General features: G+C 36.7%; 1 protein-coding gene across 3 annotated transcripts; it reads left to right on the plus strand.

Annotated features, from left to right (window-relative positions):
- Positions 1–13,627: 13,627 nt before the first annotated feature.
- tbx1 (T-box transcription factor 1) lies at positions 13,628–24,992 on the plus strand. 3 transcript variants are annotated; one of them, XM_056244386.1, is made up of 8 exons: positions 13,628–14,386; positions 15,603–15,993; positions 18,526–18,627; positions 18,844–19,015; positions 19,989–20,144; positions 21,348–21,415; positions 22,386–22,486; positions 23,952–24,992. In XM_056244386.1, the coding sequence occupies exons 1-8, from the start codon at positions 14,200–14,202 to the stop codon at positions 24,332–24,334; spliced, it is 1,560 nt and encodes a 519-aa protein (XP_056100361.1). In that variant the 5' UTR covers positions 13,628–14,199; the 3' UTR covers positions 24,335–24,992. The 3 variants fall into 3 exon arrangements, with proteins under 3 accessions (XP_056100361.1, XP_056100362.1, XP_056100363.1); XM_056244387.1 differs by having other exon boundaries at positions 13,629–14,386; positions 15,654–15,993; XM_056244388.1 differs by lacking the exon at positions 13,628–14,386 and having other exon boundaries at positions 14,990–15,993.
- The last annotated feature ends 2,960 nt before the right edge of the window (positions 24,993–27,952 follow it).

A 27,952-nucleotide genomic window follows, 5' to 3' on the forward strand; every position in this document is an offset into this window, starting at 1 on the left:
CTTGCCTCTCACAGACATGTCTACTTTTAAACAGAAAAATTCAAAACGAAAGAAAACAGACTACAGATTGCTCTCTGCTTATGTAATCCGTATGAAATGTGCATTTCTCTCTGGCGCGTTCACTACTGAAGATCGCGAGTCAGCATCGCCAACTTCATCTAGCCGACACTGACAAAGAAAACACTTGTTTATTAACAAGTGTTTATTAATAAACAATTAAAATATCTCCTTGCTATATTTTACATATTCATAATCATTCCTTTTGCCGGTTCTTTGTGACAGCTTTTAGGTGCTTTATTGGCAGCGCCACCCTTACATGTGGTGTGTGTGTGTGTGTGTGTTGTCCCCGCATTTAAAGATGGGACCCCCAAAAAATGTAATTAAATTAAATAAAGCAACATGGTAAAAAGATGAAAATGACTTGATTTTACTTTCAATTCCTTTTACATTCTCCAAGGTATTGACATTAACATTTTTCATAACTCCATGTAGGACGTTTCTGTGCATAAATGTAAGCACTGTGGCAGTAGATTAGTAATGCAATATTTAGAAAATCTACTCGTGTACTCTTGATACTCAAGTACTTTTAAAAACAAGTACTTTAGTACTTTTACTTAAGTAGACATCTGAATGTAGTACTTTTACTTGTACTTGAGTATAATTTAGCAAGGGGTATCTGTACTTTTACTCAAGTAACAAAGCTCTGTACTCTTTCCGCCTCTGCTTGAAATGCAATTAAAGGCTAATAGCTCCAGTTTAACTCGCATCTTTCCAGGTTAAAACATATTAGGCGTGGCGGTAAACAGTCACACCTTCAGATCTCTGCCAATCCCAGAGAAAACTTTTAGCAAAACAGCTGTTCCTCCTACAGTTCCTTACGAGAAAATAAGAAAGAAATTAGACAATTGTTGACACACTGGATTTGGTGTAGAATTGGTGTGAAACAAATTGCTAGTAATTTGCACAATTAAATTAAAAGCAAAATTTTGAAATAAAAGTAGCAAGATAGAGATTTAGAGATAGTATTTTCTTGTTTAATTTATTTCTTTTGATTGATTGGCTGACACTATCACTGTCAGAAAAAAAGGTATAAAAGCTTTCACTGGGGCGGTACCCTTTCAAAAGAGTGCATATTAGTACATAAATGGCACATTTTGAAAGGGTACCGTCCCAGTGACAGCTTTTGTAGCCTACCTTTTTTTTCTGAGAGTGTACATTATTTTTTGTTCATGTTTAATATATGTATCATTAATATTCCCATTAAGGAAAAAAGTAGTTTTCATTGACAGTCCTTTTGCCTGATGTTGTTAGGCAGAAAAAAAAGAATAAACACAAAGAAAAGAAAGTAAAATAACAGATAAAAAGCATAAAGCTCAGTTTAAAAAGCACACATATAATACACTTGCATAATAAAAGCATAATATAAATACATTCTTGTTACAGATGAAGGGGAAAAAACAACATAAAAGGAACTTTTTTCTCTCAGGAGAAAACTCTGAGAAGCAGAAGACTGTTGCTGTCTAGGAGAAAGTAACATCTGAGATCTCCTCCATGACATTTCTCCTCCCCGTTTCATAGACTCGTTTGGCATCTCTATTACAAGCTCGTACCTCTGCAACTCCTCTTCCCCACAGAACGCTCCTCTTCTCTGGGCAGGGGTTGACCCCTGCCGCTCGGGGTCGTGCAGTCAGCCTCTGTGGTCTGGCTTCCTCTCTCCGCGGAGAAACCAACACACGGCCGCTAAAAGAAAAACACCCGCTGCTGGTTTAAGCCATAGGAGCTCATCTGCATCAGCAATAATGAGCTTGCTGTGCAGAGCCAGGATAAACACACTTAAAACCACAGCAGAAAATCCAGCCCTGATTCAGCGAGGCTTCTGAAGCTATCACAGACCCATTCATCACTGGACGTTTATTTATAGGGGCTAAATTTGGGTGTTTTACAAGCCATAAACATTCTTTACATACAGGAGGATTGACTTGGGATGCCGATTCCACCATTGAATCACACTGAAGCGAACGGTTTTAAATGCAGTTCGTAAACAGATCTTCATATTTATTATAGAATAGGGTGCCAATCATGCCATCCGTTTGTGAATCGCTACAGTTCATCTCTCTGGGGTCAAGTGAGGTCATGTATTAGTAACTGTACCAACCACTGAGAACTCTCTCTGCCAAACGTATAGCTCACATTAAACATATTCATAAATTCATAAACCTAACAGAGAACTGCATTTAAATAAATAAATAAACACCTATTAGCATTTCTTTGTATAATAACAAATAATACAGTAGACTTGACATGATATTTAAAACTAGTTTAATTTGTTAATTGTTTTCAATTGAATTATTTTATAATTAGAATGATTTTAATTATTATGCATTTAAATTGAATTGATTACAATTGAGTACCTACATTGAATAGTACGTATAAACTCTCATTTGTCTGAAAAAGAAAGAAAGACAAAAGAAGAAAAAAAGACCAGTGCACAGCACTTAAAATACAGTACGAAAATATGTTTTTTTCTCAGTATTTTTGCCTTGTTTTCCAGTAAAAATATGTTCATCTAGTAAATATATAACTAAAACATTATTAAATCAAGATACATATAGCCTACTTAATGAGCAATGGTTCATGTTTTTTTTCTTATTTTTAAAATTAAGTGAGTTTATGTTTAAAAAAAAAAAAAAAAAATCTTTTTACTTATTAAATTTACTTTAATTTAAAGAGGAAAACGGTTTATTTTTCTTACTCTACTGGCTGTTTTCAACAAAAACTAAAACATAACATGTAATTTAGCATCTGAAGTAAATGTATCTTGATTTAAAGATGTTTAGATATTTTTAGCCAAACAAGACCAAAATACTGAACATTTTATTTTTAGGGTATCACTTTCCCTTATATATTTCTATAGAAACTTAAACAATTTAAGATTTGGAACGTTCTAATAATCAGCAATAATCCCTCTGAGATTCTAAATTCAGACTCAAATGTAATCTTGGGGGGTAAAGCGATTAAAGCCTGTTTAAAGTTAAACAATGGATGCATATTTGTTGATCTAAAAAGAAAATGATAGGTGTCGTCATTTCTTTCTCTATCTGCTCTTTCAGTAGTGAGAAGAGCTGTAGAAACGAGAGGAAAAGGCAGGAACCAGAGGCCTCGCTCCACATTCCATTAACACACACTGAAAATCTACAGGCTCTGCCTCTGAAGCCTAATTTGCATCAGTAAACATTCATGCAGCTCCTTCAAAGCACAGCGGGCAATGAGCCATGATGCTGGAATGTGCGTGTGTGTGTGTGTGTGCGTGTGTTCATTTATTGATTCTTTCTCCAGTGTAAATCACCATTGAACTTCATGTTAACAATTCTGCATAAGTTTCCAGTATGTATTTTTGCATAAGGGCCTGTACTTGTCCAATACGCACGATCAAAAGAAAGAAAGCATAATCGTGTGCTCCAAGTGTGTTTGCACATATGCGCCTTCATTGCCACCCAGGTTGCATCGACAGGTGTGTGAAAGGTGAAGTGGTCCATCACGAGAGAGAGTGAGCCATCTCAGGCCCGCGACCCGAAAACATGTGTGTGTCCAAACACGCTTTATATAGATGAGTCACCTGATACAACATTAGAGAAGCAGGACTCCTCTGATGATCACCGCACCACAAACACAAACTTGAACTAAAGTGCCACGGGCAAACAACTGAAAGTGTATCGGTTGTGCGTGTGAGTGGTCTCAATGAGGATGGCAGATTTAGCAGTAAATCTTGCATAGGATCCCATCAGAAATTCTTCATCCATCTGCAAATTTAAATATGCATAAACAAGAAACATCAGGAAGCAATTCAATGATCTATTGTAAAAAAACAAAACAAAAATATCCCATGTGAAAAGAAACAAGATTATAACAATTTAGAATTTCGGTGTGCTTAAAAGCATTCTTTGGAGTGGAAAAATTACATAAAATGACAAAAGCAATTATTTTGATCTTTGATGGACAATCATTCCTGGCTCTACATAGGCTGACACAAAACAGGGTTTCCGTTCCCTTTCCATCTGTCCACGTCCATCGCATTGCACTGCAGAGCACTGCTGGACCACAAAGGGGAGCTGCAGCTTTTTGGGAAAACTGCAGGCCCACACCCGTGTTTTATGGGAACTTTTTGATTTTTCAGACTGAACAAACTCTATATGCTATACCCTAACCCTAACCCTAAACCTACCCAGCACAGAAAGCTTTCTGCATTTTCACATAAAAAAAAAACAACGTAGAATTTAGTATGATTTGTAGGGTGTTTTCCTTATGGGGACCAAAAAACATCCCACAATGTAAGGAATACCTGAACCACACACTCTCTCACACACACAAATTTGCTCCATGTCTAGAAACCCTTACAATTCAACAAACTAACAACTTTAAGAAACTCTAAATAAGACCTCGAGAAGTCTTTAGCACAACACCACTGCGAGGCGGTCCAAGGGCGTAAACACGCTTCAGTAAATATCATCACACATGGGCTGTGCCAAATATCCCAAACAAACCCAGGGCTGTGAAGATGAATGGAGGGAGAAATTAGACCCAAACACACACGCTGTCTTTTTTTTTCTTTTTTTTACCCTCGTCTCATTACTGTGTTTTCGCTCCTCTCGTTTTAACCACATGGGAGGTTACTACAACACGCTGCAGCAAGAGGCTTCACTCTGTTGTCTGTTTTTCTTTTCTCCGCTCGCCCAAGATTCGCTCCGTATTTCAATCTGGGTGAGGGTGTAAAAAAGAGGTCTGTTGTGAATTTTGTGTGGCTGAGAGTAGAAAAGGAGACCAAAAAAACAAATAATACGCTCACACAAATCACAATTCTTTTGACTAGTAAAAATAGAAGAAAATCCTGAGAAAATCCCAACGTTTTGTGTTGATGTACTGGATACGGGAAGAAGGATTTTAGGGATGCATTTAAAGTGAAGGGATTTAGGGTGGTGTGTGATTGCATTTCTAAGGTGCTGAGAGGCAGGTGATTCAGAAACTGTGAAATATGCAGCAGGGGACAAAAAATAATAAATTGTATACATGTTTGAAAGTGTTTTTTTAATGTTTTTGTTTATTAAAACACAACACAGACCTTAAATTAAACATTTACAAAATCTTATGGTTAGTACATGCAAAATCCCCAAGAATGCAGTATGCTATACGTTTGAGAAGGAATGTGCAAATTGTTTGATTTTTTTGGTTGTTCATTAAAGTTCATTTAGAATCTGTTGTTCTATCTAAATCTAAAAGAATCTAAAAGTTCAATTAAAATAGGCCTATACACACACAACATAAATACACTAATATTTAGTAGAAAAACATAAAATATGATGAATATTGTACTTATAATTAAAATATATTAGTATATTCTGAAAAAGATTTTGCATTGAATTCAGCTCTACTATATGCAACATTAGATCAAAGTTTGTAAAAAAAAAATCTTATCATTTAGTGCTTATTGCATTTTGTAATAAAGTTATTAAGTTATTCACTTATTATATAGTAAGATATTCACTCGTTTTATTTGTAGGCATGAATTATAATACAAACTGACAATTTTTGAAGAGGTAAAAAAATATCAAAACAGAGAAGGATACCTACTGTATATTTGTCTTCCTTTCTTTTGCCTTATTAGGAACAAATATGTTTTGACGAAGATCTTAGGAATTCAGAAAATGTAAATGCCAGAACAGAATGAACCCTTACATTATATACAGGAAACGTAATCTGCTGTACTATTTTTCTCAGTCTCAAATGTTCGTGCCACCTACTAAACATGCCTTAATGGGTGCAAATGGAGGAAGTGCGTGACAAACATAACACATGGCTTGTACGTGCTTTGCGAGACACTGCGGTCAATCTCCACCTCTCCCATGACACTCGGGCCACCATAAACAGCCGTAGCACTGGTTCTCCTGCAGTGCCAGGGGTTTCCAGAACTGTCCCTTCATGGTGAGGGGGTGTTGGTCCCAGTGAGCAAACGTCAACATGCCGTGGTCTTCACACAAAACTGCACGCATACACATGTTTTCAGACACATGCACCTGCATATATGCAGTTCTATCAATGATATCAACAGAACAAACACATGCAAACATGCACTTTCACATTCCACAGACATTTAGTGCACAGCACCGTCCGCAGCTACCCAACCGGGCCACATGCTACCTCATCTCTCAGTGTTAGAAAAAGATCCAAACAAACGTGTGGAGGCAGCCAGCGTCAAGATGATGAATCACTCTAACCGAATCGTCTGACCTGCCCTGCCATCTGATTGGCTGAGAGGCTGTTTTCTTTCTCATAAGGCTGTGCCACGTTATGACAGTCAGCACGTCCACTGAAAAACACCAAAATGGATTTGGTCACAACTTTGAACACTTTAATTTGCCGTGGTTATGCTTACGGCATTGATTTAGAGTTTATTAATTGAGATTAGACTCTCATATTCCTGTAGCTCAAACAGTGGAGCATGGCGTGAGCAATGCCAAGGTCAAGGCTTCGATTCTCAGAGAATACAGGACAAAATGTATATCCCTTAAATGCAAGTCGCTTTAGATAAAAGCATCTGCCAAATGCATGAAATTTGGTATGATTTACTAAATTGCTATAGTAAATTTCACAAATAATTAAAGAAGTGACAAGTAAAACATTGATTTTTTTTTTTAAGTAGAATGACTGACCTTGAATTTTCTTGTAAAACGTACTCATTTTTCACAGTGAACGTTCTATCAATTTACATTTGGCGAAGGACCAGAGTTCTTCCCAATTTAGCATTTCACTCAAACCCCATATTGTTCACAAGCCCATGTGACTTCCTGCTCTTCATCTGGATGGCAGAGATGAGGAGCACAGGAAAGAGCCATGGCGATTTCCTCTAGGTGTTGCCCTCTGTGGACCAAACTTTATTTTAGTTGGTTTTCCAACCACATCATTTGGTTATTGTGACTAGGGTATAAATTCAACATGCAGAGATTTGAAAGCATCTTATGCTAAATGTGACTAAATGAACAAGTGCCCATGTGCGAAGATCATCACCCTCCTTAAAATGGCGAAAACTCTAATCCTGTGCATAATGGAGCAGTTTCATCGAATTACAGTCCACCAATGAATGAAAGGCAGAAGAAAACAGACAGAAAAGTGGGAGCTATAGGGAGAAGTATTAAAAAACAGCAAGACATGGAGTCCTTATGCTGTCGATCAGTTTGTCTTTACTGTATAGTCCAAGGACACGAGCAGCTGAAAACAGGCTCCGGTTCTCAGAAATGGAGTGAAGGTAATAGAGAGAGGACAGCAGTAGCAGAAGGGGGGAGGAAGAGAGAAAGAAAGAGATGAGCTTGCAATCTCTCCGGAATAACAACATGAGACCTTCGCATATTAAAATAAACACTGGCTGAAGAGGTCAACTGGAGGAAAATGGTGAGATACGGACTCTAATAGTAACAGTGATCATTTCAAACAGATATTATCCTTATATTTTATTCAGAGCTTGAAACAAATTAGAGATGCGACTGCACCAGATCCATCTGAGACGGAGAAAAAGGTCTTAATTAATTTGGAAGATCACTGCGGCCTGAGTCCATATCATGGTTTTTTTTTTTGTAAGAGGAATGCCAGCTATTTATCAGCTGGCCAATGAGAGAGCTGGAGAGGGCTTAGGTGATGATGGGCTTGCCGCCTCTGCTCAGATAGGAAAAGGATACTTTTCAAAAGCTAAAAGCTTTCCCATTTTAAAACAAAGGAGGGGGGTGATTTTTTTTCTGAAAAACCTCATTCGTGGGACATTCCAGGGTCTCTCTGTGTTCTGTGAGAAATCTGCTCGACAAAATATGTTTTCGTGACCCTTTCAAGACTGCCTGGATTTATATGCAGCGTGAACCTGTGGAAGACCACATTTATCATTAGATACACAGTGGAAAAAAATACACGCCAAGTTTCAAATGAAAAAAGGATAAGAAATCTGTCAGAAATTGTCAATTGTCTGCACATTTAACATTAAAAGCAGGCACCTATACAATCATTACCACCCTCCCTAACATTCCCATACTTAAGGAAACGTACAGTTGGTGATGTCACAAATATTACATTTATATTTTTCATTTGGATTATACAAAGAGAAAATTAATGCAGGGTTCATCACAAGGCAGTGGAACTGAAATGTGGATCTCCTAATAATGAAAATAATGACATTAGATGCAATTTTTTTAATACATTTAAATTTCCTTTATAAATTAATAGCTATAGATCAAGTGTCATCTGGTTTAGTGAGTGAGTACTACTGGTTAGTTCAGTGGTTTATGACATTTCTTAACATTAAGCAAAACTCTAAGAGAGGTGGACAAATTTGTATTAATAATAATAAATGCATGATATAAAATTGAACAATTAACTGAATTACTGCTAATAAAAAACAAATAATACAAGTGATAATTGCTAAACAAAATAAAAAAAATGCATTTATACTGTCATCTACTAACGGACAAATTCAAGGGTCAACTTGATATTTGAACTCTCTCTTGCCTAAAGCGTAAAATGTGCGTGACAAACAATTCCTATATTTGTTGGGACACATGTGAGGATAACTGTTTCATTGTATCCATGACCATTGTGTTTTTATGTCCCTATACTCAAATGACCAAAATAAAAAAAAAACGAACAGTTTAACAGGAAACATGAATTTTTGAGCCAAAAAGGAAGCGTGTTTACAGTAAATGTTCTTTAACCATGCCCAGTTCATGTCCTCAGTTATTGTCACATTTCCCGTTTCTGACAGACAGATCCCATGACAGGGATGCTGAACAAAACTCTAAAGACACGATAAACACCATGTGTGACGATGAATTTGTTTCAAAACATACTGATAAAACATACTGATAATAACCCTAAAACATTTAGATATATTGATCGATTTTTAAACACCCTAACAACAACTGCTAAATATTATTAATAATTGATTGTAATCAATTTTACTGTTATAACATGTTAAGATTATCACCAGGAATTACGAACAAAATACAATGCAAAATACGAACATAAAATGTATTCGGTCTCTTCAATCAACGAAAAAAAAAAACATCAATATTTTTTTGAAAATTATGTTTTATTAACTTTGTTTAGGACTTTCACAATAGCCTATTTTAGTAACAAAAAAGTATGCTTAGTTATAATCTAATGCACCAAGACACCATCCCAAAAATAAAGGTTCTTTCATGAAGAACCTTTAACATCCATGGAACATTTTCAATGCACAAACGCGGTTCTTTATATTATACAATGTTATTCACGCTTTTAAGAACTGTTCACTGAAAGGTTCTCTGTGGAAACAAAAATGGTTCTTATATGGCATCGCTGCGAAAAGCCCCTGTTGGAACCCACTATAACAACAAGTTATTAATAGTATTATTATAATTATAACATTCCTATCACCGGGAATAGAAAATATTTTACATCCACGATAATACTAATTCTGCGTACTGCCTTCGAATGGCTTGTGTGATACAAATCACTATTATGTGATCACAAAAATTACAATACCTCTGAAACAGATTTCATGAATCATGTGTGACATGATGAATGAAAACATTCCGCCCAACTTTATGCACTATTTGCAAAAAGACAATTACTTTTTCAATTAGAATCTATTTGGGGGGGTACTTGCACACGACTGCTATGTGAAACCGGTCTGGGAATCAAGGGACATCTACTCAGCAACCCAACTGTCAGCGGTCAACTGCTCACTTCCTGCGGGTCTTATTCAGGGATTTGGGCTAATATTTATATAGGATAGGATTTTATATAGGCTACGGTCCCCATGAATGCTCGAAAATCAGCGCCGCGCGCTCCTCTGACACGCCATGATTTATTATCTGCTAATTGATATCGGGTTCTAATTAACATCTGACCGTTTTCTCTCTCCAGGGTTTTGTAAAAATTGGAGAGATAGCTAAAAAAAACGCCTGAAGGCACTGGGAGGAATATGCAGTGTGGAAGGATCCCATTCATGAACATTGGATGTTGATAGACGCAAATATTACAAACAGATCCCAGTGTAAAACATGAAAACGGTGACGGAAATTATAGGGGGCTATTGTTGTTTAGGTGTTTGCAATGCCTTTCCCTGCAGGTTAATCATCTTCACACCTTTGAAAGGATACAGAACATGTCTTAACATATGAAAGTTTCTAATGAGGCATCGAGTCTCGTGTTACCATAGCAGAACCCAAATCCCGCGCGCAGGACCACACAGTTCACCAAACACTGAGAGAGTTATGCCCATTCATAAATATTCATCAACATCCTCCAGAAAAACTCGTTTTCTTTACTGTGATTAGGAAACTCACTATTAATATCGCTGGAACAACAAAAATAACCACCACGAAAAATATAGCCTATCACAACGAGAAGACAATAGCCTATATATTTCAATAACTATTAAATAGTTTTCCACCCCAGACTGGTCGATTCACAAACCTTGGTGAATCTACCGAAATAAAACATAAAAACTATGAATTCTTAGGCTAATATATGTAGCATATACGGGAATCATTTTAGGTTACGACACATTTTATTTATATATTTTTATTTCAAGAACTGCTTCCGTAAATAATAACAAGATAATTAAAAAAAACATTAAAAAAAAGATTTCGATAATATGAAGTTGTATTCTTTGAGCAATCTTGTTCATTTAATAATAAATCAAATTAAAGGCTATCATTATGGGGGATGTTCTTTTACGGCTTGTCGGGGGTAAAAAATGAAGGCTTATAAATACATTTTCTCATGTTCCACAAGCAGCATCCAGCATTTAAAGAACATCCCCATGCTCCTCGAGTCAATTAATGCTAATAATATCTTCTGTATATTTGCATAAATTAGTCGTTTGTTAATTCTTAAACAATATAAGCGTTTTGTAAGAAAGTATTACCAAAGAGCCGTAAAATAAATTATGAAAAATTATCTATATTCATTAAAAACGTTGATTAGGCTATTTGATCATCCGAACTAAATGAATTGTAAGCAGTGATTTTTCAACATTACTTTCATTATTTCAGGTGAAAATAACGTCTAATAATTGATCTCCAAATGGTGCTCTGATATTAAAACAGAGAAATTAGTTTAACAATATTTGCTCTCAATTTGCAGATGGAGAACAATAACGGCCATCATTACAAAAGGATAATTTTTTTAAGAAAATAAATAAATGTATCAACCTGTGTAAATGTCCTCTACTCGTGACAATAGTAGGCTAGACGTGAACTTGCAAAAAAAGAGTTTGCTCAAATAAATTCAAAATCGCTCAAAACAAACAAACAAAACAATGAATACTTTAAAGACTTGACATTTTATCTCGTATTATCCGTGTCTTGAGGAAAAATGGCTTCTACTTTAGATGTAATACGGTAGCCTATATCCAGAAATAAATCACACACACACATATACACACCTGGTGGATTCTGAAAGGCGCCGCTGAGACAAAACAGGAAGTGTGTCTCCATTGAAAACATCATCCAAACTCCATTAATGATGCATACTAATTCCACTAAAGCATAACTTATGCTATCGTATCACTGTGATTAAACTGTAAAGGTCCGGTTTAATCCAACGGAAGTTTCAGAAAAACAGACTATTTTTTGCACCACTGCCAAATTTTCTATATTGTAGGCTAATCATTATTTTCCCTATTTGTAATGATGTTAGCTAACTGCAAGATTTGTATTATCTTACAACTGTACATCCGTAGCCTACATCTCATAACAAATCACTCTAAATTGTATAGACGCGTCACGCATGCATTTTCTGTTAAGCTGCTTCGAAACGATATGTATTGTGTCTGTATGTTTAACAATCTATGCGCCACTTGATTATTATCTGAATATAATGAATATAACCTATTGTGCATTTTTCCTTGCGCAAAATCTAAGATCTATTTTCCGTTACGCAACATTACGGTCTGTCCAGTTTTATTTTGTATCAAGCTCTGAATTGTGTCTGTTATCACCTGAGTATTTACAAAGGACGCTTCCGACTTGACAGTGATGAAGTGATCTGGAATCAAAAGAAGCATCTGATAAAAGAAGGAAATACTTACGCACGCCTGCCTCTTGATCTGGCACAAAATCACAATCACTGCAACCATTCCTACAAATAAAGAAAGAAAAACAAAGTCAAATTGAGGAATGCGACACCAATGCAACAATTTGGTGTTGTCTGTTTTAATGCTACTGCAAAAGCACTTTAAAATGCAATACAAAATAATGATGAAACAATAGTAAGGATTTGTATGTCAAAACTAATAAATCAAATCATGTAAATAGTCCAAATCTGTAGAAAATAATCAGAAGAATATAATATAATGATAGGCCTATTTAGAATATAAATTGAGATGTTAATAATATGATTGTAAAGAATTATTTGAATGAACTGCCCACACACCTCAAATCTTTCCTTATAGAAGAAAAGAACATTTGTTTATTTACGAACGATAGCATGCTAGGCGTAAGATAAACATCCAAAAACAAATAGTGTTAAGCTGCAGTGAAAACAGTGGTGTCGTTAACTAGGTTATCTCATTAGAGCCCTGCTGCTTTTGCCTGTTATTCAATCGCCCGAGTGTAAATTAGATTCAATCCGGTTGCTATCGCTGCAGGTCAACAAAACATAACTTTTGTTTCTATTCATTAATTATGAACCTTGATAAGCCGATAACCAGTTAGATATTGTATAGCAGAGAGAAGGGTCAAGTGCCTGAGCCACGCGATACACTGCTTACGTTTCACGTGCACTTGGGTTGCAAGGCTGGCTGCGTACGTGCATGTTTGGCGACAGACTTACTTGCAACAACAAAAAAGCAAACATTTCAGCAACACGATGTCTTGCTCGCAGTTATTGTCCATTGAGAACGGTAAATAATTTTTTTCAGAAAAAAACAAAATGGCATGACACAAACCAGCGTTTTGAATAAATGAAAAATTAAATAAAATATTAAAGTATGGCTAGCTCTCAGCAGTGTATAAGGACATTGTATTAATGGAAAGAAGAAAAGCTTGACTAAATGCTTATAAAATGCGTGGAAAAGGCCAATGGGTTAGTTTATAGCCTATATGTTTTTAAAGGAATAATAAAAAAAGAGGTAAATTTCTTTACAAAAACAAAACAAAAAAAGTTGTGATAAATCATGAAAATAATTTTTACACTGTGACATTTTTTATTTTATTTCAGAAAGTTTTTGTTGATTAAATCAATCTCCATAAACTCAAATTTTTATTTCAATGAAATACAAATAAATGGCAATCAGGGAATTTACTTTTTTAAGTTAAACCAACAATAATGTTTACAGTGTAGGCTAATCGCTTTTAAAAATCCATAAGCATGACGATCTGAAGAGCCTATACTGTAACACCCAGAATCTAAAGGACCATATATCAGCCTGCAGCTCAAGAACAATATACAGCGAGCCTCAGATGTTGCAAAGAACCACAGAAGAACCTTCGTTGAATGTACTGATAGGTCAACCGCTTTAAACTGGATTCATTTAGCAAGCAGTTCAGAGTGTCTGCAAGCAGTTCGCCGGTGTACAGTTCAGAGTGTCTGTGCTTGTAATGCTTTCCACTACCAGTGGGAAAAGTCAAAACATATAATTTGCTGTAAAAGTACAGCGGGACATTCGTGACGTTTTCTTTTTCTTTTTTTTTTCTTTTTTTCTTGCCAGTGAATTCAAATTTGGTACAATGATTGACAAGGTCCTATTCAAATAAAACATCCCGTGGAGAGCGTGCACACTTTTTTTTCAACCGTGCACGGGAGGCGTGGAGCTCGCGCTTCTGACACTCTCTCCCGCAGTAGCTCTTCTCCAGCGAGCCCTAATGACATCACCCAGACACCGCGGCTAAAGAAAACTGTTTTTCTCAAGTGTGTGTGTGAGTGTGTGTGAAAAGAGCTATGTTTTAATACAGCCGGACGTGTTCGAGCAGATCTTTTAATTGGAGCGTATAAAGCGGAGCAAATTCCGTGGGAATAGTTTGTTTTGAAAACAGTGGAGAGCACCAACATCGCCAATAGGTCCTTTTCTCAAAGAATGAAACTTCGTGTACTTCGACTTATTGTTTGTACTGCCTGTGTTCTCGACATGGAGTAGCTCGAAGGGGTGGAAGCGCTGTTCCTTGACTCGGTTTCTCGCTTATGGACGACAGTAGTCCCCTTTCTCCAAAGGCAAATGCTTTCAGTATTGCCTGTCTGATTTCAGCGAGGGATCAAGCAGGAAACACAACATTTGACAAACACGCCACTAGCCTGGACAAGCAAGTGGTGCAAAACTGCTCCAGATCCATTAAAATGCACTACAGCACTGTCACGCGGGAGATGGAAGGTACGGACACGATCTTGACAATAACCTTGTGATTTGTAGGGCTCGCACAGTTTGTTTAACACTTTCGCGTCGCCTAGAGCGCGCGAAAAACTTTCAGTTATCGCCAAAAACACGTTTGTTTCAATATTGTAATGGAAAATTCAACACAGCATGTTCTGACTGTTTACGCCCAACGCACTGAGTAAATAAACCGCCGCTCTCCTCCGCGCGCTAATTTGTAGGCTACAATAGCCAGAAATGCAAATAGGCTAATATGTCCTAAATTGCACATTAGCTGCAACTTGTAAAACAGGACAGTCATTGCATGGTCCTCCAATAACCTAAACCGGCCAAGTAAACATTAAGTCGATTACAAGCGCGCGCAATGCAAAAGCTTGCAAAGTGCCTCAGAAATCTAGGAAACTCAGATTCCACCTTCAACCCAAGGATGAGCCTGTCAGACGAGCAGTGGCCAACAGCAAAATTGGGAACAAAAGGAAATAGCATTCAAGAAATAGACGGGTAGACTTGGAAAATTTCCTTTGCAAAATTAGTTGTTTGTCCGTTTGTTTGCTTTGCGAAAAAAAAAATACTCTCCGTCGTGCCAGCTAACCAGTCTATTGTTAGAGGAGGGTGGTGTGGGCGATACACTTATCCAAAAGTAAATGGGTGCCGGAAAGCCCATTATAAGGGGCGCACTTCTCTGTCAATCAGTCTCGTCCCAAGGCGAGGAAAGGCACATTACCTGCAGTTCCTTATCTAAATAGAAATAAGAACCGGTTTTATCGCAAAGGGGAGGCCCTATGTGAGAGATAAGAGAGAAGTCTGGATTTCAGTTTAGCAGAGGGGCAGGACAGAGGCCGATTGGAACAGTTCACAGCGCGCAAGCCTTTGAAAACAACGGACCGCGCATATACGCACAACTTTAGACCATCGGTAATCATTACGAAGCTACTTAGGAAGGCGTTTTACAGGTTCAGCGAAAAAGAAGGAATTTCCAAGGCGGCCTTTCTAAGCACTTCATCTAGGCAATATGCGTTAACCTAGAAGGAGACCATCGTTCGTAACGTTCTTGGATACATTCATTAAAACGGGAAACTTTCCCATACGCGACACACTCGAGGACATCACTGTATATTTGATCATCATAGGCGAACTCCTGTATTCACTTGCATATTGTTGCTTTTACACTCCAGTCCTGCGCAAATTGTAAACCCAATTTTTGGAATGATTTCAGCAATATCAAGCCCGTGGCTGACGCAGCTGTCCCATTTTTGCGATGTTGCAGCCTTCACGACCAGCAGCCTGAGCAGTCTCAATACGCCCGGGAGTTACCATCTCTCTCCGTCGCCTGGGGATCCCTACAGCCATCATGAAACCCAGTTTGAGCCGTGTCCGGCTGCCCAGCACGCCTACAACTATTCCGGATCCAACCCAGCACAGGCCCCGGCACAGGGAGACAGCGGGACGTCCAACTGCTCCTCGTCGTCTTCAAGCTCAACTCCGAACAAAACGCTGGTCAAAAAGAACCCTAAAGTAGCCAATATTAATGTACAGTTGGAAATGAAGGCGCTCTGGGATGAATTTAATCAACTTGGAACTGAAATGATTGTCACAAAAGCTGGGAGGTGAGTTGACAGGTTTCTATACTAAACTTTGAGATCATTTTTGACATGAAGTAGTTGTTGTTTTAATACCATTTATCGACTTTTACGCGCAGGAAATTATAAAAGACTTGTAGCGATTTTTAATTTAACACTAAAAAACGTATAATTTAAACAATGGTTTAAACTTCATAATCAATGCACTTGAACTACTGATGGATTAAGCATTACATATCGTTTGTTAATGTATTAATAAGCTATTGGTCATTTTTAGGAGCAACTAAAGAAATCTTAAAATCTACTTCTTGCACGGGAAAGATCTCATTCATTGTCAGAAAGTTCAACAGGTCTGATTCTGAATAAATACCTGTAACAGTGCATTAGCTTAGCACAATACTCATGGCCATTTAAAATGAAGTGTAAACAGTCTATTGTGTGTATTTACACAGTGATAAGACAGATAGCATGAGATACAGTACATTTTGTAGCTCACCTGTGTGCTAAAGGGCTCCTCACTGGCTTTCACGATTCATATACATAGCTATAGTGTCTTATTTGTACAGCCCAGTCTGTTTATTCAGGTGAATGTCGAGTTTTAGCTTGCAAAACAGACCGTGATTAAATGAACGCAAAATAGCCTAAATGAATACACTAAATGACTAAGATAAATGCGCGCAAGCGTATAGCGTTGAATTCACACATGTATTTGGATATAACAAGGCCTCAGCCAGGAAGTGTTTTTCTTCTACGTTTCTATCAGCAAATTAGCCTATCTTTTAAATAAAAACCACATATGGGAGAAGGCAAAGGGAAGCTAAATGACACATACCATCATTTTAGAAGCGTCGCATCTTCGTAAATGAGGTCACTAGACCACTACATGGACTGTTCATCTAGTTTAGTGTTAATTTCTTGCAGCTGCTGTGGCCTACTTCAACTCGAAGCAGTTCAGAGGCGAAGAAAACATAGCAGGCGTCGGAATCAAATTTGGCTTTTATTCTGATAGGTAGCAGAACATCGCGATAACACTAATCTCACTGTTAATATTTGCTATAGGCTACAGACCCCAGACATATGTTACACCTAAAAAAAAAAAAAATCCAAGGCCTGTATTATTCTCCTTATAGCTATTTCAGTCCAATTTGCCTTATGGCTAAACATTTGCACAGAATTTTTTTTTCTTTCACGGAGCTATAGCGTCACTATCCGTTCCGATGAAAACTATACACATTACAAATGTTTTGAAATGGAATTTGCGATTTAAAGTCATGTGTTTTAAAGCGAAATAGCACTTTTGTTACCATTCATTTAGCTTGTCAAAATTTCTGCTATATTCATAGGCTGTACTCATTCTTTTTAAAAATTGATTTTTTTTTATTAAAAGTGGTCGAAAGGGCAATTAATTTACCACTTCAGCTAACTTATCACTTTAACTTTATAAATGAATAAAAAAAAATCAGCTTTAAGCTTTTTACGTGTATATATTGAATGTCAGCAAAACAAACAAGAAAATCTAATTAGGAAGAAAAGAAAAGAAATCTGGAAGTTTTTGTGAAATAATAAATTAAGTTTAATATCCAAATATCGCAAATGCAATAGCAACCATGCTAAGTAGCTATACATTTAAAAACATACATTTATTTAACCAATAATTCATAAAAAAAAAGAATCAACTAAAAGCAAGTACTGATTCAAACTGCAGAAACAGTGTGCTTTCCTTTATCGCCCAAAGACGCGTATTAAGATTGATCTTAATTTATCTGCAAAATGACATAGGGTTATCAATGACCCTTATGAAGTCACAGCTTTGATTCATATTGATTGGCGTAATGCTCGATGGTAAACGGTGAAAGATGCGGCTAAAAGAGAAAGATTACATTAAAAGGGACATTAAAAAAAAACAGGCTACTAATAGTGCGACATTTTACCTGGTCGTCTGTTCGCTTATGTGTGTGTGCGCGCGCAAGGTCATCTGTCATTCCAAAGGTGCTCACTACACTGAATCTAAGGGAAGGCACTTTAAAAGCTACTTTAGCTTCACCTATCCACAACTAGCGCCCTGAAAAGACACTCACGTTCACTGAACAATGATTCCAGTATCACTTTCACTGGTATGCAGCATGTGGTGTGCCTATGCTTCAGAAGGTTGCATGCAGAAGGGCTTATACGTTTTCAGAATAATGTATGCGTCCTTATGTGTTTGTTCTGCATAATCGACGAATGCATCCTTGTGCGCAGGGTTATGTGTGTGTTTGTGAGTGAGTGAGAGAGAGAGATAAAATTGCGATGTTTCATAGAAGGTCCGAGGTTTGCTGGAGATAATTCTTGCGCGTGACACGGGCCTAATATTCTATAACCTATCAGTTAAACACATATTTGCAGTCTGTATAAGAATGCATGTAAAATTCCAAATTGTCAGCAACATTTTGCAAAAATACTGTGGCATCACAATGAAAAGAGTCCAATTATAGAGAAATATGCATATGCAATTATTTAATTAATAGAAAATAAGTAGATTGTTTATTCATAACCAACGGGTTGCATTCTCCTCTACAGACGAATGTTTCCTACATTTCAAGTCAAAATATTTGGAATGGACCCAATGGCAGATTACATGCTCCTGATGGATTTCCTACCAGTGGATGATAAACGATACAGGTATGCAATAAGCCTATGCATGGCACATACGTTTACGCATCAAAACGAATAAACATATTTCGACGTTACATCAAAGTTCCGTTACTATTTGAATGCGCATAATGTCGTGAATCATATTTATAGTGAATATTATTATAAAGTGTTACCCAAAGAGCACAACATAACTGTCTGACGTTGCAAACGGAGTACTCATTCTCTCTCTTGTCTGTTCTGAAGGTATGCCTTCCACAGTTCATCGTGGCTGGTGGCGGGGAAGGCTGATCCAGCGACTCCAGGAAGAGTGCACTATCACCCCGACTCACCTGCCAAAGGCGCGCAGTGGATGAAACAGATCGTTTCCTTCGATAAACTAAAACTAACCAACAATCTGCTGGACGACAACGGACATGTAGGTGTTACCTTTTTTTCTTTTTTTTTACCAGAGTCCTACAAAATAAATGTTTATAAATGTAAATTGCCTTTAATTATGAGATCTTCGGCTTTTGTCATTTTTTATTTGAGAACAGCACAGACCAGTGGAAGAATGAGAGGAGTAAATATCCTTAAATTACGCGTGTGACAAATCTGCACATTTAAAGGCAATATTAAATAACACTATTATTGTATAATGATGTGGCAGTGGAACCAATTAGTGTAGAGCTATTTATGTATATTCTGCAAATTTCGGACGTTATTAATATTGTAGGCTATCAATAATTAACGGCGTAAACACAAATGAGCAAGGAAAAAATGATATCCACATGAAAGCTACATTAATTGCCAATAATTTAGACTTTTGATTGCTTCTTAGTTTTCACATTTAAAATGTATTTTTATTTTACAAATGTATTAATGTGAAGTACCTCACACTTTCCAAATATGTTTATATCTAGGCCTGATTAATGTATGCTGTTCGGTCATGACTTTTACCTTATTGTACCTCGTTTTGTCTTTCATCAATGGGTGGTAGATTATTCAGTGCAGTGGTTCCAAAACTCTTTCACTAACTCTTCGTGACACTTTTAATTAACTTTTAAAAAACAGAAAAAAAAAACAGAAAAAAACCCACTAAATCGTATCTTTCCTTACAGTATTTCCAGCCCTCTGTAGTGTTTTGTTGTTTAGTTACTGTGCAGGCTATAGGCGGTATGTGTATGTACTGTAGGGCCTGCATGTATTTATGTTTGATGCGGTGTTTATGTATAATCTCCTTGACTTGTACAGCGACCTTGAGCTTGGGAAAAGCGCTTTTAAAATAAAACGTATTATTTTATTAGTAGCCTACTGGTAAAGCGCGACACGTAATTCGCCTCAAAAGAAGCGATGACAACCTGATTTCTAATTTTTAAAATCATGTTAAATTATATTTATTGCTCTTGCAGATCATACTGAACTCAATGCACAGATACCAGCCCAGATTCCATGTGGTCTACGTGGATCCTAGGAAAGACAGTGAGAAATACGCCGAGGAAAATTACAAGACATTTGTGTTCGAGGAGACCAGATTTACCGCCGTCACAGCGTATCAAAACCACAGAGTAAGTGCTCATCTCTGACACTAATTACCGCTTTTTAGGAAGGACGTCCTGTTGGCAGAGTTAAACCCACTAGTAGGCTAGTTTACGGAGAAGTGCTAATGTAGGCCTACTTATTTTGCTGTATGTATAGCTATTTAATGTTTGTCAATCATGGCGGTTTCCTAAAGCACGAACCTAATAGAAATAAATCCGAGTATCGTGAAAGTAGGCTATTTTTTAGAATCGACTTGATGGCTTCTTTAAAATGCAAAAGAAAGAAAATTTCATGTTATGTTTATTTACTTTTAAAAGCAACAAGTAGGCTATTTAAATGTATTATAATTAACACACTGTTCACTGTAAGCTGCCTTAAATTTTTAAGCACAATCAACTTGGATGTTTAAATCATTTCAACTTAAGTTACATTAAACTGACTTAAAAAACAGAGTTGAATCTGGTATAACTTAAGTAGAAAATAGCTTAACGAGTTAGAGCAATGTAAAAACACATGTTGTCATAAAATACTGATTATATCATATTTTTTTTACAGTGTTATAACTTTCAATAACACATCATCTTAATGAAAGGCAAAATTAAAATGAAATTTAAAACGATACACTTTTAAATACGATACATTTCAAACGAGCTCTAAATAAAGACCGTCGTGTCACCGATGCTCTCGCGCAGCTGTCCAGTGTTTTTCTTCTCTTTTTTCATCTGTCTTTCCTGCTCTGTCTTCTATCAGTTTGACCTCTTGATCTCCAACTCTCACCGCGGGCTTTACATTTGTTTTTCGACTCATTCCGGAAAATCACGCACATCTTCATCCAGCGCTTTTCCACAGGCATGGGGCATTAGCCTACCTCGCCTCGAGTGTTCATATTTAACATAAATAGTTTCCAGTCGGTGTCCAAATAAATGTTGAAATGTGTTATTGTTAATATAAATACAATCGTCGAGTGTCTACGCCCTTTCAGGAATACTGCACATACATTAACAGTGCGGTACGCGATTAATTGGAGCGTGACATTGCAGAAAAATGAGTTTACAATTTTAAAAAACGCATTATAATAACACAAGCTCTGGGGTGGACTTTGATAAATTATTAAATGTATAAACAATCTCATTGCCTTAAAAATAAATGAACAATATTGGAGGTCAATACCCGAATTTGTTCATTTGGCAAACGCCACGTTTTTCACGTTTTCACTCTCTTCCTCTCAGATAACACAACTGAAAATCGCCAGCAATCCGTTTGCCAAGGGATTCAGAGACTGTGATCCGGAGGACTGGTGAGAACTTTTCTTTTTTTCTTTTTGGCTACTGCTCAACTAAGATAAATGTATTGGAAATATTACAAGGACATTTGATTTTTATATTGAACAATAATGCAATTATAACTAACAAATTAGATAAGGAATTAAAATTTGTAGCATAACCGTTGCTACACAATTTTTTTTTGTTGCTAACTTAACCGCTAAAATAGTAATGAACATGAGCACTCTTAAAAATAAAGCTTCCAAAAGGGAGTTTGAAAAGCAATGCCATATAAGAGCTTTTTTTTTTTCTTAGTGTGAGAAACATTTTAATCTTAAGATCTTTTTTTCCACTATAAAAAACCTTTTGTGCCTATAATAAAGATTCCATGAATGTTAAAGGTTCTTTATGGAACTATTGATGTCAATAAAGAACCTTTATTTTAAGAGTGTAATAAACATTTTTTATACAGTAAAAAATATACAGGACACTGTAAAAAAAAGTTGCTGCCTTAATTAAATTAAGTACAATCAACTTAAGTAATTCCAACTTAAATTACATTAAACTATTAAACTGACTTTAAAAAATGAGTTGAATAACTTATAAAAAAAAGTTTGAAACTGCTTAACTTATGTTTATAAATTGCTTTAACTCATCAAAATATGTTGTCATAACTTATTGATCATATCATTTTTTACAGTGTAACATATTTCTAAAAAATTTTTACAATATGAAAAAAATGCTGTCTTAATATATAAATATTTTTTTTATTAAAGTAACTTCCGGTTAACCAATTTTGATGTTCTTTTTTTAATTAAAATTCCTAACATTTATATTTATGGCATATATATGACAAAATAAATAAGTTGAAAGACTATGATTTATTGCTCTGAATAAAAATTATATTTCTGCTAGAATACCATTCATTCATACCACTCATTCATACAGACTACAAAACAATGCATTCCAGAACATGTCACTGATTCTATCTTGCGTGCTTTTCAGGCCCCGGAATCACAGGCCGGGCTCTCTGCAAATCATGAGTGCGTTTGCTCGAACCAGGAACCCCATGTCCTCTCCCCCACAGCAGAACGGCACAGAGAAAGGTCTGTATATAAAACACAGCTAACAAAATCTCATTTAGCACGGGAAAAAAAATGTTTTAAAACAATATTCCTGAGTTTACAAATGAACATTTCTACAATATGACAAGACGAATGGTCACGTTTGCTGTATGGATAATATTGTGTGCCTATTGCACATTTAAATCCATTACTGATCACAGGAATGTACACTCACACGCATAAACATTAAACCGTATTCAGCTGTGATTACTGTGTAAAAGCCAATTCGCTAGAAATGAGCAACAGGCCCAAATAAAGGCAGTTAGGATTTTCAGTCGAGTAATGGCTCCAGTCTGTTTGGTCTCTCAGCATCTACGTTCCACTTGCGCAAAACAGTTACATTCGTCTAGTTGAGCGCCGCAAATTTCAATACACAAAGGTTTGAACAGCTGCATGCCCAGAGGACATGCTCAGACTGAGATTTTTTCAGTCCTTCGCTCAGTGTAAAATGATTTCCTGTGAGAATTTACCTCTTTGGCTGAAGGACACTTATGACTTATCCTACCAATCAACCACAGCACATCACATTCACAAACAAACTAAATTACACCACTTTTTCATTCCAGTTCAGGTCCCTTGAAAAGCCATTCAGGTCCCTGAAAAAGCCATTCAAAACTGCATCTATACACAAACACACTCTTGAAAATAAATATTCATTATTGGTATCGATGGTTCCATGAAGAACCCTTTAAAGGGATAGTTCACCCAAAAATGAAAATGTTGTCATCACTCATTCACCCTTATGTTGTTCCAAACCAGTTTGAGTTTCTTTCTTCTGTTGACCACAAAAGAAGATATTTTAAAGAATGTTGGTAATCAAACAGTTGACGGCACCCATTGAATTCCATAGTAGAAAAAAAATACTATGGAAGTCAATGGGTGCCGTCAACTGTCTGATTCTTTAAAATAACTTCTTTTGTGTCTAACAGAAGAAAGAAACTCATACATGTTTGGAACAACATAAGGGTGAGTAAGTGATGACAACATTTGCATTTATAGGTGAACTATCCCTTTAATGTCCAAGGAACTTTGCTATTGCACAAAAGGTTCTTTATTTAAAAAAATATATATATTCCTGACGAATATATATATATGACGAAATGACGAATTACACATTTAAATCCAGCATCCACAAACAAACTAAATTACATCGCTTTCTGTGCTTCCTACATTTGTAATAGTGTGGAGATTAATTTAATCATCTGAAGAACCTTTTTTTCCACAAAGAAAAAGAACTGTTTATAGAAAGGTTTACCCAAAATTGTTTTTCTATTGTATTGCTGGAAAAGCCTCCTTTTAAAACCTTTATTTTTAAGAATGCAGGCCTCTAATCAACAGTGTGATGGTGCAACTAATCCTAAAAATATGACTCACACCTGGTTATATCTTCCACCATATCATATTTCGAAATCTTACACTTTTTTCTTTTTTTTTGTCCCGAACACAGAGGACAGCAGGCGAGAATATGACCGTGACCCCAGTGGCACTCCCCTCCACTCCGACCCCACTCACCAGCTGATGTCCCGAGTCCTCAGCCCTGCCCTTCCAGTCCTCGGCGGCCTCCACGCCGTACCCCTCACAGCCGGACACCGCAGCCCACCCCACGAACTACGCCTCGACGGACACCCCCAACCCCCCGACACCCTGCACCATCATCCGTACAAGTATCCAACCAGTTATGAACACTATCTGGGAGCCAAAACCAGGCCGTCCCCGTATCCCTCACCGGGCATTAGAGGCCACGGTTACCACCCCCACATGAACCCGGCCACAGCCAACATGTACTCTGCAACAAGCGCACCCACTAATTACGACTACGGACCCAGATAATGACTCAAACGGCACCAAATCGAGAGCCACACGGGACAAAACAGAATGAAAAAAAAACGTTTTTCGTGTGTCCCAGACTCACGAAACATGTTGAGTTTTGGGTTGGGCACATCTTTTGCAGTGGCTTCTAACAGATGGAAAGAGAAGCTGCCATATTTATTGAAGGGAGACATGTCACAAATGTCCTTGCGGATCATAAGGATGAGCCCAACATTAGCTCTGGACGGCCTGTGAACTCAGATTCAGAACAATGGCAGAGCACATGGAAACTGCAGTGTTTGGAGTAATGAGGAGGACAAAGACTTCTAATGCATTATCACGGACTGGAACTGAACTTTTGTGTTGGATGCACTTTTTGTTTTTGCTTTTAAAAAGCCATAAATTATATATTACCCTTGAGCCATCGAGCTTCTAGATAGATGGAATATTTGCATGTTGCGCTGTTCTGAAGGTGCTGAAATGCCCTAATTACTTTTTTTTTTTTCCTGGTTGAGAATGAATCGGTTTTTTTGTTGTTGTTGAAAACGTTAGACCACCTTTAGCAGGTCCATGAAGCTTGTAACGTGGCACTGACGTACAGCAATTCAAATAAATAAATGAACAGAATGACTGTGCTGAACTTGTAAAATAAACATTAAATATTTTACCTTTAAACATGTTCCATTAGCATTTGCAAATCTAATTCTTTCCTTACTTAGAGGGAAGCAACTCATTGTGTTGGTTCTCCTTAAACATGTTTAATTTGGAAAGAAATTATTGATGCATTACCACATAGAGAATTGCGATATTGTCAGTTTGGGCCTATTTCAACCTCAGAACACAATTATTTTTAATGTGATAGTAAAAAAATATTTCATTAAAAGTAAAATATTTATCAGTTTAAAAATATCAGATGAAATGGTTGAATACAGCTAAATTTTAATATGTAGCCTATTACTTAAAACGTTTATACTTTTTTTTTAAAAGAGGTTTTAAAGAGGTGCTCAGTCAAACTATATGAAAATTCACTTAGACTCATAACGAAAACAAGAACTAGAGAGAAAAACCATGTCAATGAACAAGACGACTTACTAACAGTGGATTTACAAAAATAAAAGAAATGCACAATATAAGAAGGATATTATAGCCTAGATGATATTGCTCAGTATTTATGTAATTCCACTGTAAATAAAAGTGAACCGTTATTGAAATAGCCTATTCGCCTATATAGCGCGTAGCCTATATCTCTGTGATTTAGGTAATCCCATGGTAGAGGAAAGAAACGCTTGCACACCATTTGACCTCTGACAGCTAACGACTTTCTGAAGTATCAAAGGTTAAACAATGTTTCCAGCCATTTGAGCGACGACTAATTGGTCGTATAATTTTTTGTTTGTGGTAACAACTCGATGCACTGGGACCAGTGATATAATGGGGACCGTTAAAACGGGAAAAAATGAATACATGAAAAACAATGAACAATGAAAAACTTTCAACACGAACGCGAATTTCATTAGGCTATTATTACGCATTTTATTCATGCTAAATATGTTTCCAAATAGCATTCTTAATGACATTATAAATGTATTTCTATTTCTGGTCGAATTCCATTAGGCTATAGACAACTAAATTAAACATTTAAAAAAATGTTTTTTTTCTAAATCTTTCCCTAAACCCCCTCCCAAAATAATGTTTTATTTTGAACATTAAAAAAATGCTCAAAATAAAATATTTGATAGGCGTATTAGGCTATGTAATATTTAATTTGACAAAAAACACGTAGGCCTAATGACAAAGAGAGTTCTTCATAAAGCTATTAAAATTGATAACCTACTAATTTGTAAATAAATCTTTTTAACAATTCGTTCATTGTGAAGTGAAGCGCACATGTTGTTTCCCTAGTCTAGCTACATTTGGGGCCGGAAGAGCACGTTTGGAGGATTGTGTCCCTTCGCGTGAGCCTGTTCCCGGCTAGAGGTAATGACTTTGGCCCATCAGGAAGACCGGGACACCCGGACCCATAGCTCTTCCGTCAGAGGTCTACCCATCTGTGTTTTCTCTGGTAGCGCTTCGCCTTGATGAGAGGGGCCGACTGGGGCCCTCGGTCGCGCAGTCTGTGTACCTGCATCCATGAATGACGACTGACGGCTGTTTCCAACAATGACCTCTTCTAAAAATGCTCATTATTTATGGTCCGAATGCACCGAAAATTGTATCCGTCTTTGAAGTTTAAACATGATGCGTGCGAAGTTCAGCATGGAAATATTGTTTGAGAGGAAATACATGCGCTTCAAACGCACACGCACACACACACACACACACACACACACACAGAGTGACATGAGTAATTATGTGTGCACACGCGTTCGGCATCGTAATGCTACAAAGTCAACATTGCTATTTAAAAAAAAGAAGAAGTAAAATAGCTAAATATTGCGTATAGGCCAAGGTAAATCAGGTCTATTCGGATTATTAGATCATAATATAATTCATTTTAAAACTAACGTGTTAACGTAGGCTAATAAACAAATAACAGTGCGTTTATACAAATGGACCATTTAAAATGATTTAAATTCGATCAAAAAATCGTCAAAAAGGTGGTTTACAATTTATATATATATATTTTTTTTTTACTTAAATCCAGTAGGCCTATCTTAAATAATTGAAGATATATATTTTTTTCATTATTTTTTTTCAATCTAGGATAATAGTATTTACAATCAAAGACACAAATAAAATGAAGTAGGCCTAAAAGCCAACGTAAAAATTGCAGGAAGGCCTATTGGTCTTTCATGCTCTTAACTTCGAAAGCATTATTGAATTATATTATCCACCTCACGACGCGCGGAGATAAAAATGACATAGGCCACGGTGTACATTGTACAACACTGAATATTAAACAATAATACAGAAGTGACGCCTGATTAAAAAGGCATATATAAATCAATATAAAAAAATCCTAAAGCGCGAGAGCCTATCATCCACCTTTGCAAGGACTCTTAGCATCTAGCCTAAAATAAAACATGCTTACATTTCCCATTGAACATTATTGCATTATGCCAAATTAATGTTGACCCAGTTTCTCATTTAACTGTACCTTTGTCTTCTGCCATGTTCTGGATTCATCATGCAGTTGTAACGCTTGTCCAAATCTATCTTTTGTGTACGGAGAGTCGCAATGAATCAACTGATTAGAAACATTAGTAGAAAAAATGAAAATATATTTTATTGTATAAATGTTGTTTTATATATTAGTCCATGCTGAAAGCCTGCAAGGGTGTAACTCACCGCACATGGACATTTCTTATCAGGCGGCCTACTAAAAACTCAGTAAAACAGCACTCTATATGGGCTTAAAAAAAAAAGAACTGGTAATCATCTGACACAGGGTCGCATCTGGAACATCTGTTGTGACAAGCATATCTTTTGTGTACATTTCTCTGGCTTGGCACGTCCAAAGACAGCTCTAAAAAAAAAAAAAAAAAAAAAAAAATTAAGGTGGACCAACCCTGCAAAGATGTTTACCTACAGCCATACTGCACGTGTTTCACATTTTCCCGCGTTTTTCCCTCAGTAAATTTGTGTTCCATTTATCAACGCTGCATATAAAAACAAATCACCCCGTGCTTATCTCAGACA

Source organism: Rhinichthys klamathensis, unplaced genomic scaffold, assembly GCF_029890125.1.
Source record: "Rhinichthys klamathensis goyatoka isolate OS25496 unplaced genomic scaffold, OSU_Roscu_1.1 h1tg000972l_1, whole genome shotgun sequence".
Lineage (NCBI taxonomy): Eukaryota > Metazoa > Chordata > Actinopteri > Cypriniformes > Leuciscidae > Rhinichthys > Rhinichthys klamathensis.

Excerpts from the sequence above, each read along its gene's own strand:
- tbx1 (XM_056244386.1), top strand. The coding sequence starts at position 14,200 with ATGGACGACAGTAGTCCCCTTTCTCCAAAGGCAAATGCTTTCAGTATT. Across the intron at positions 15,994-18,525 it reads ATTGTCACAAAAGCTGGGAG|ACGAATGTTTCCTACATTTC; the intron begins GTGAGTTGACAG and ends TCTCCTCTACAG. Across the intron at positions 22,487-23,951 it reads GCAGAACGGCACAGAGAAAG|AGGACAGCAGGCGAGAATAT; the intron begins GTCTGTATATAA and ends TCCCGAACACAG.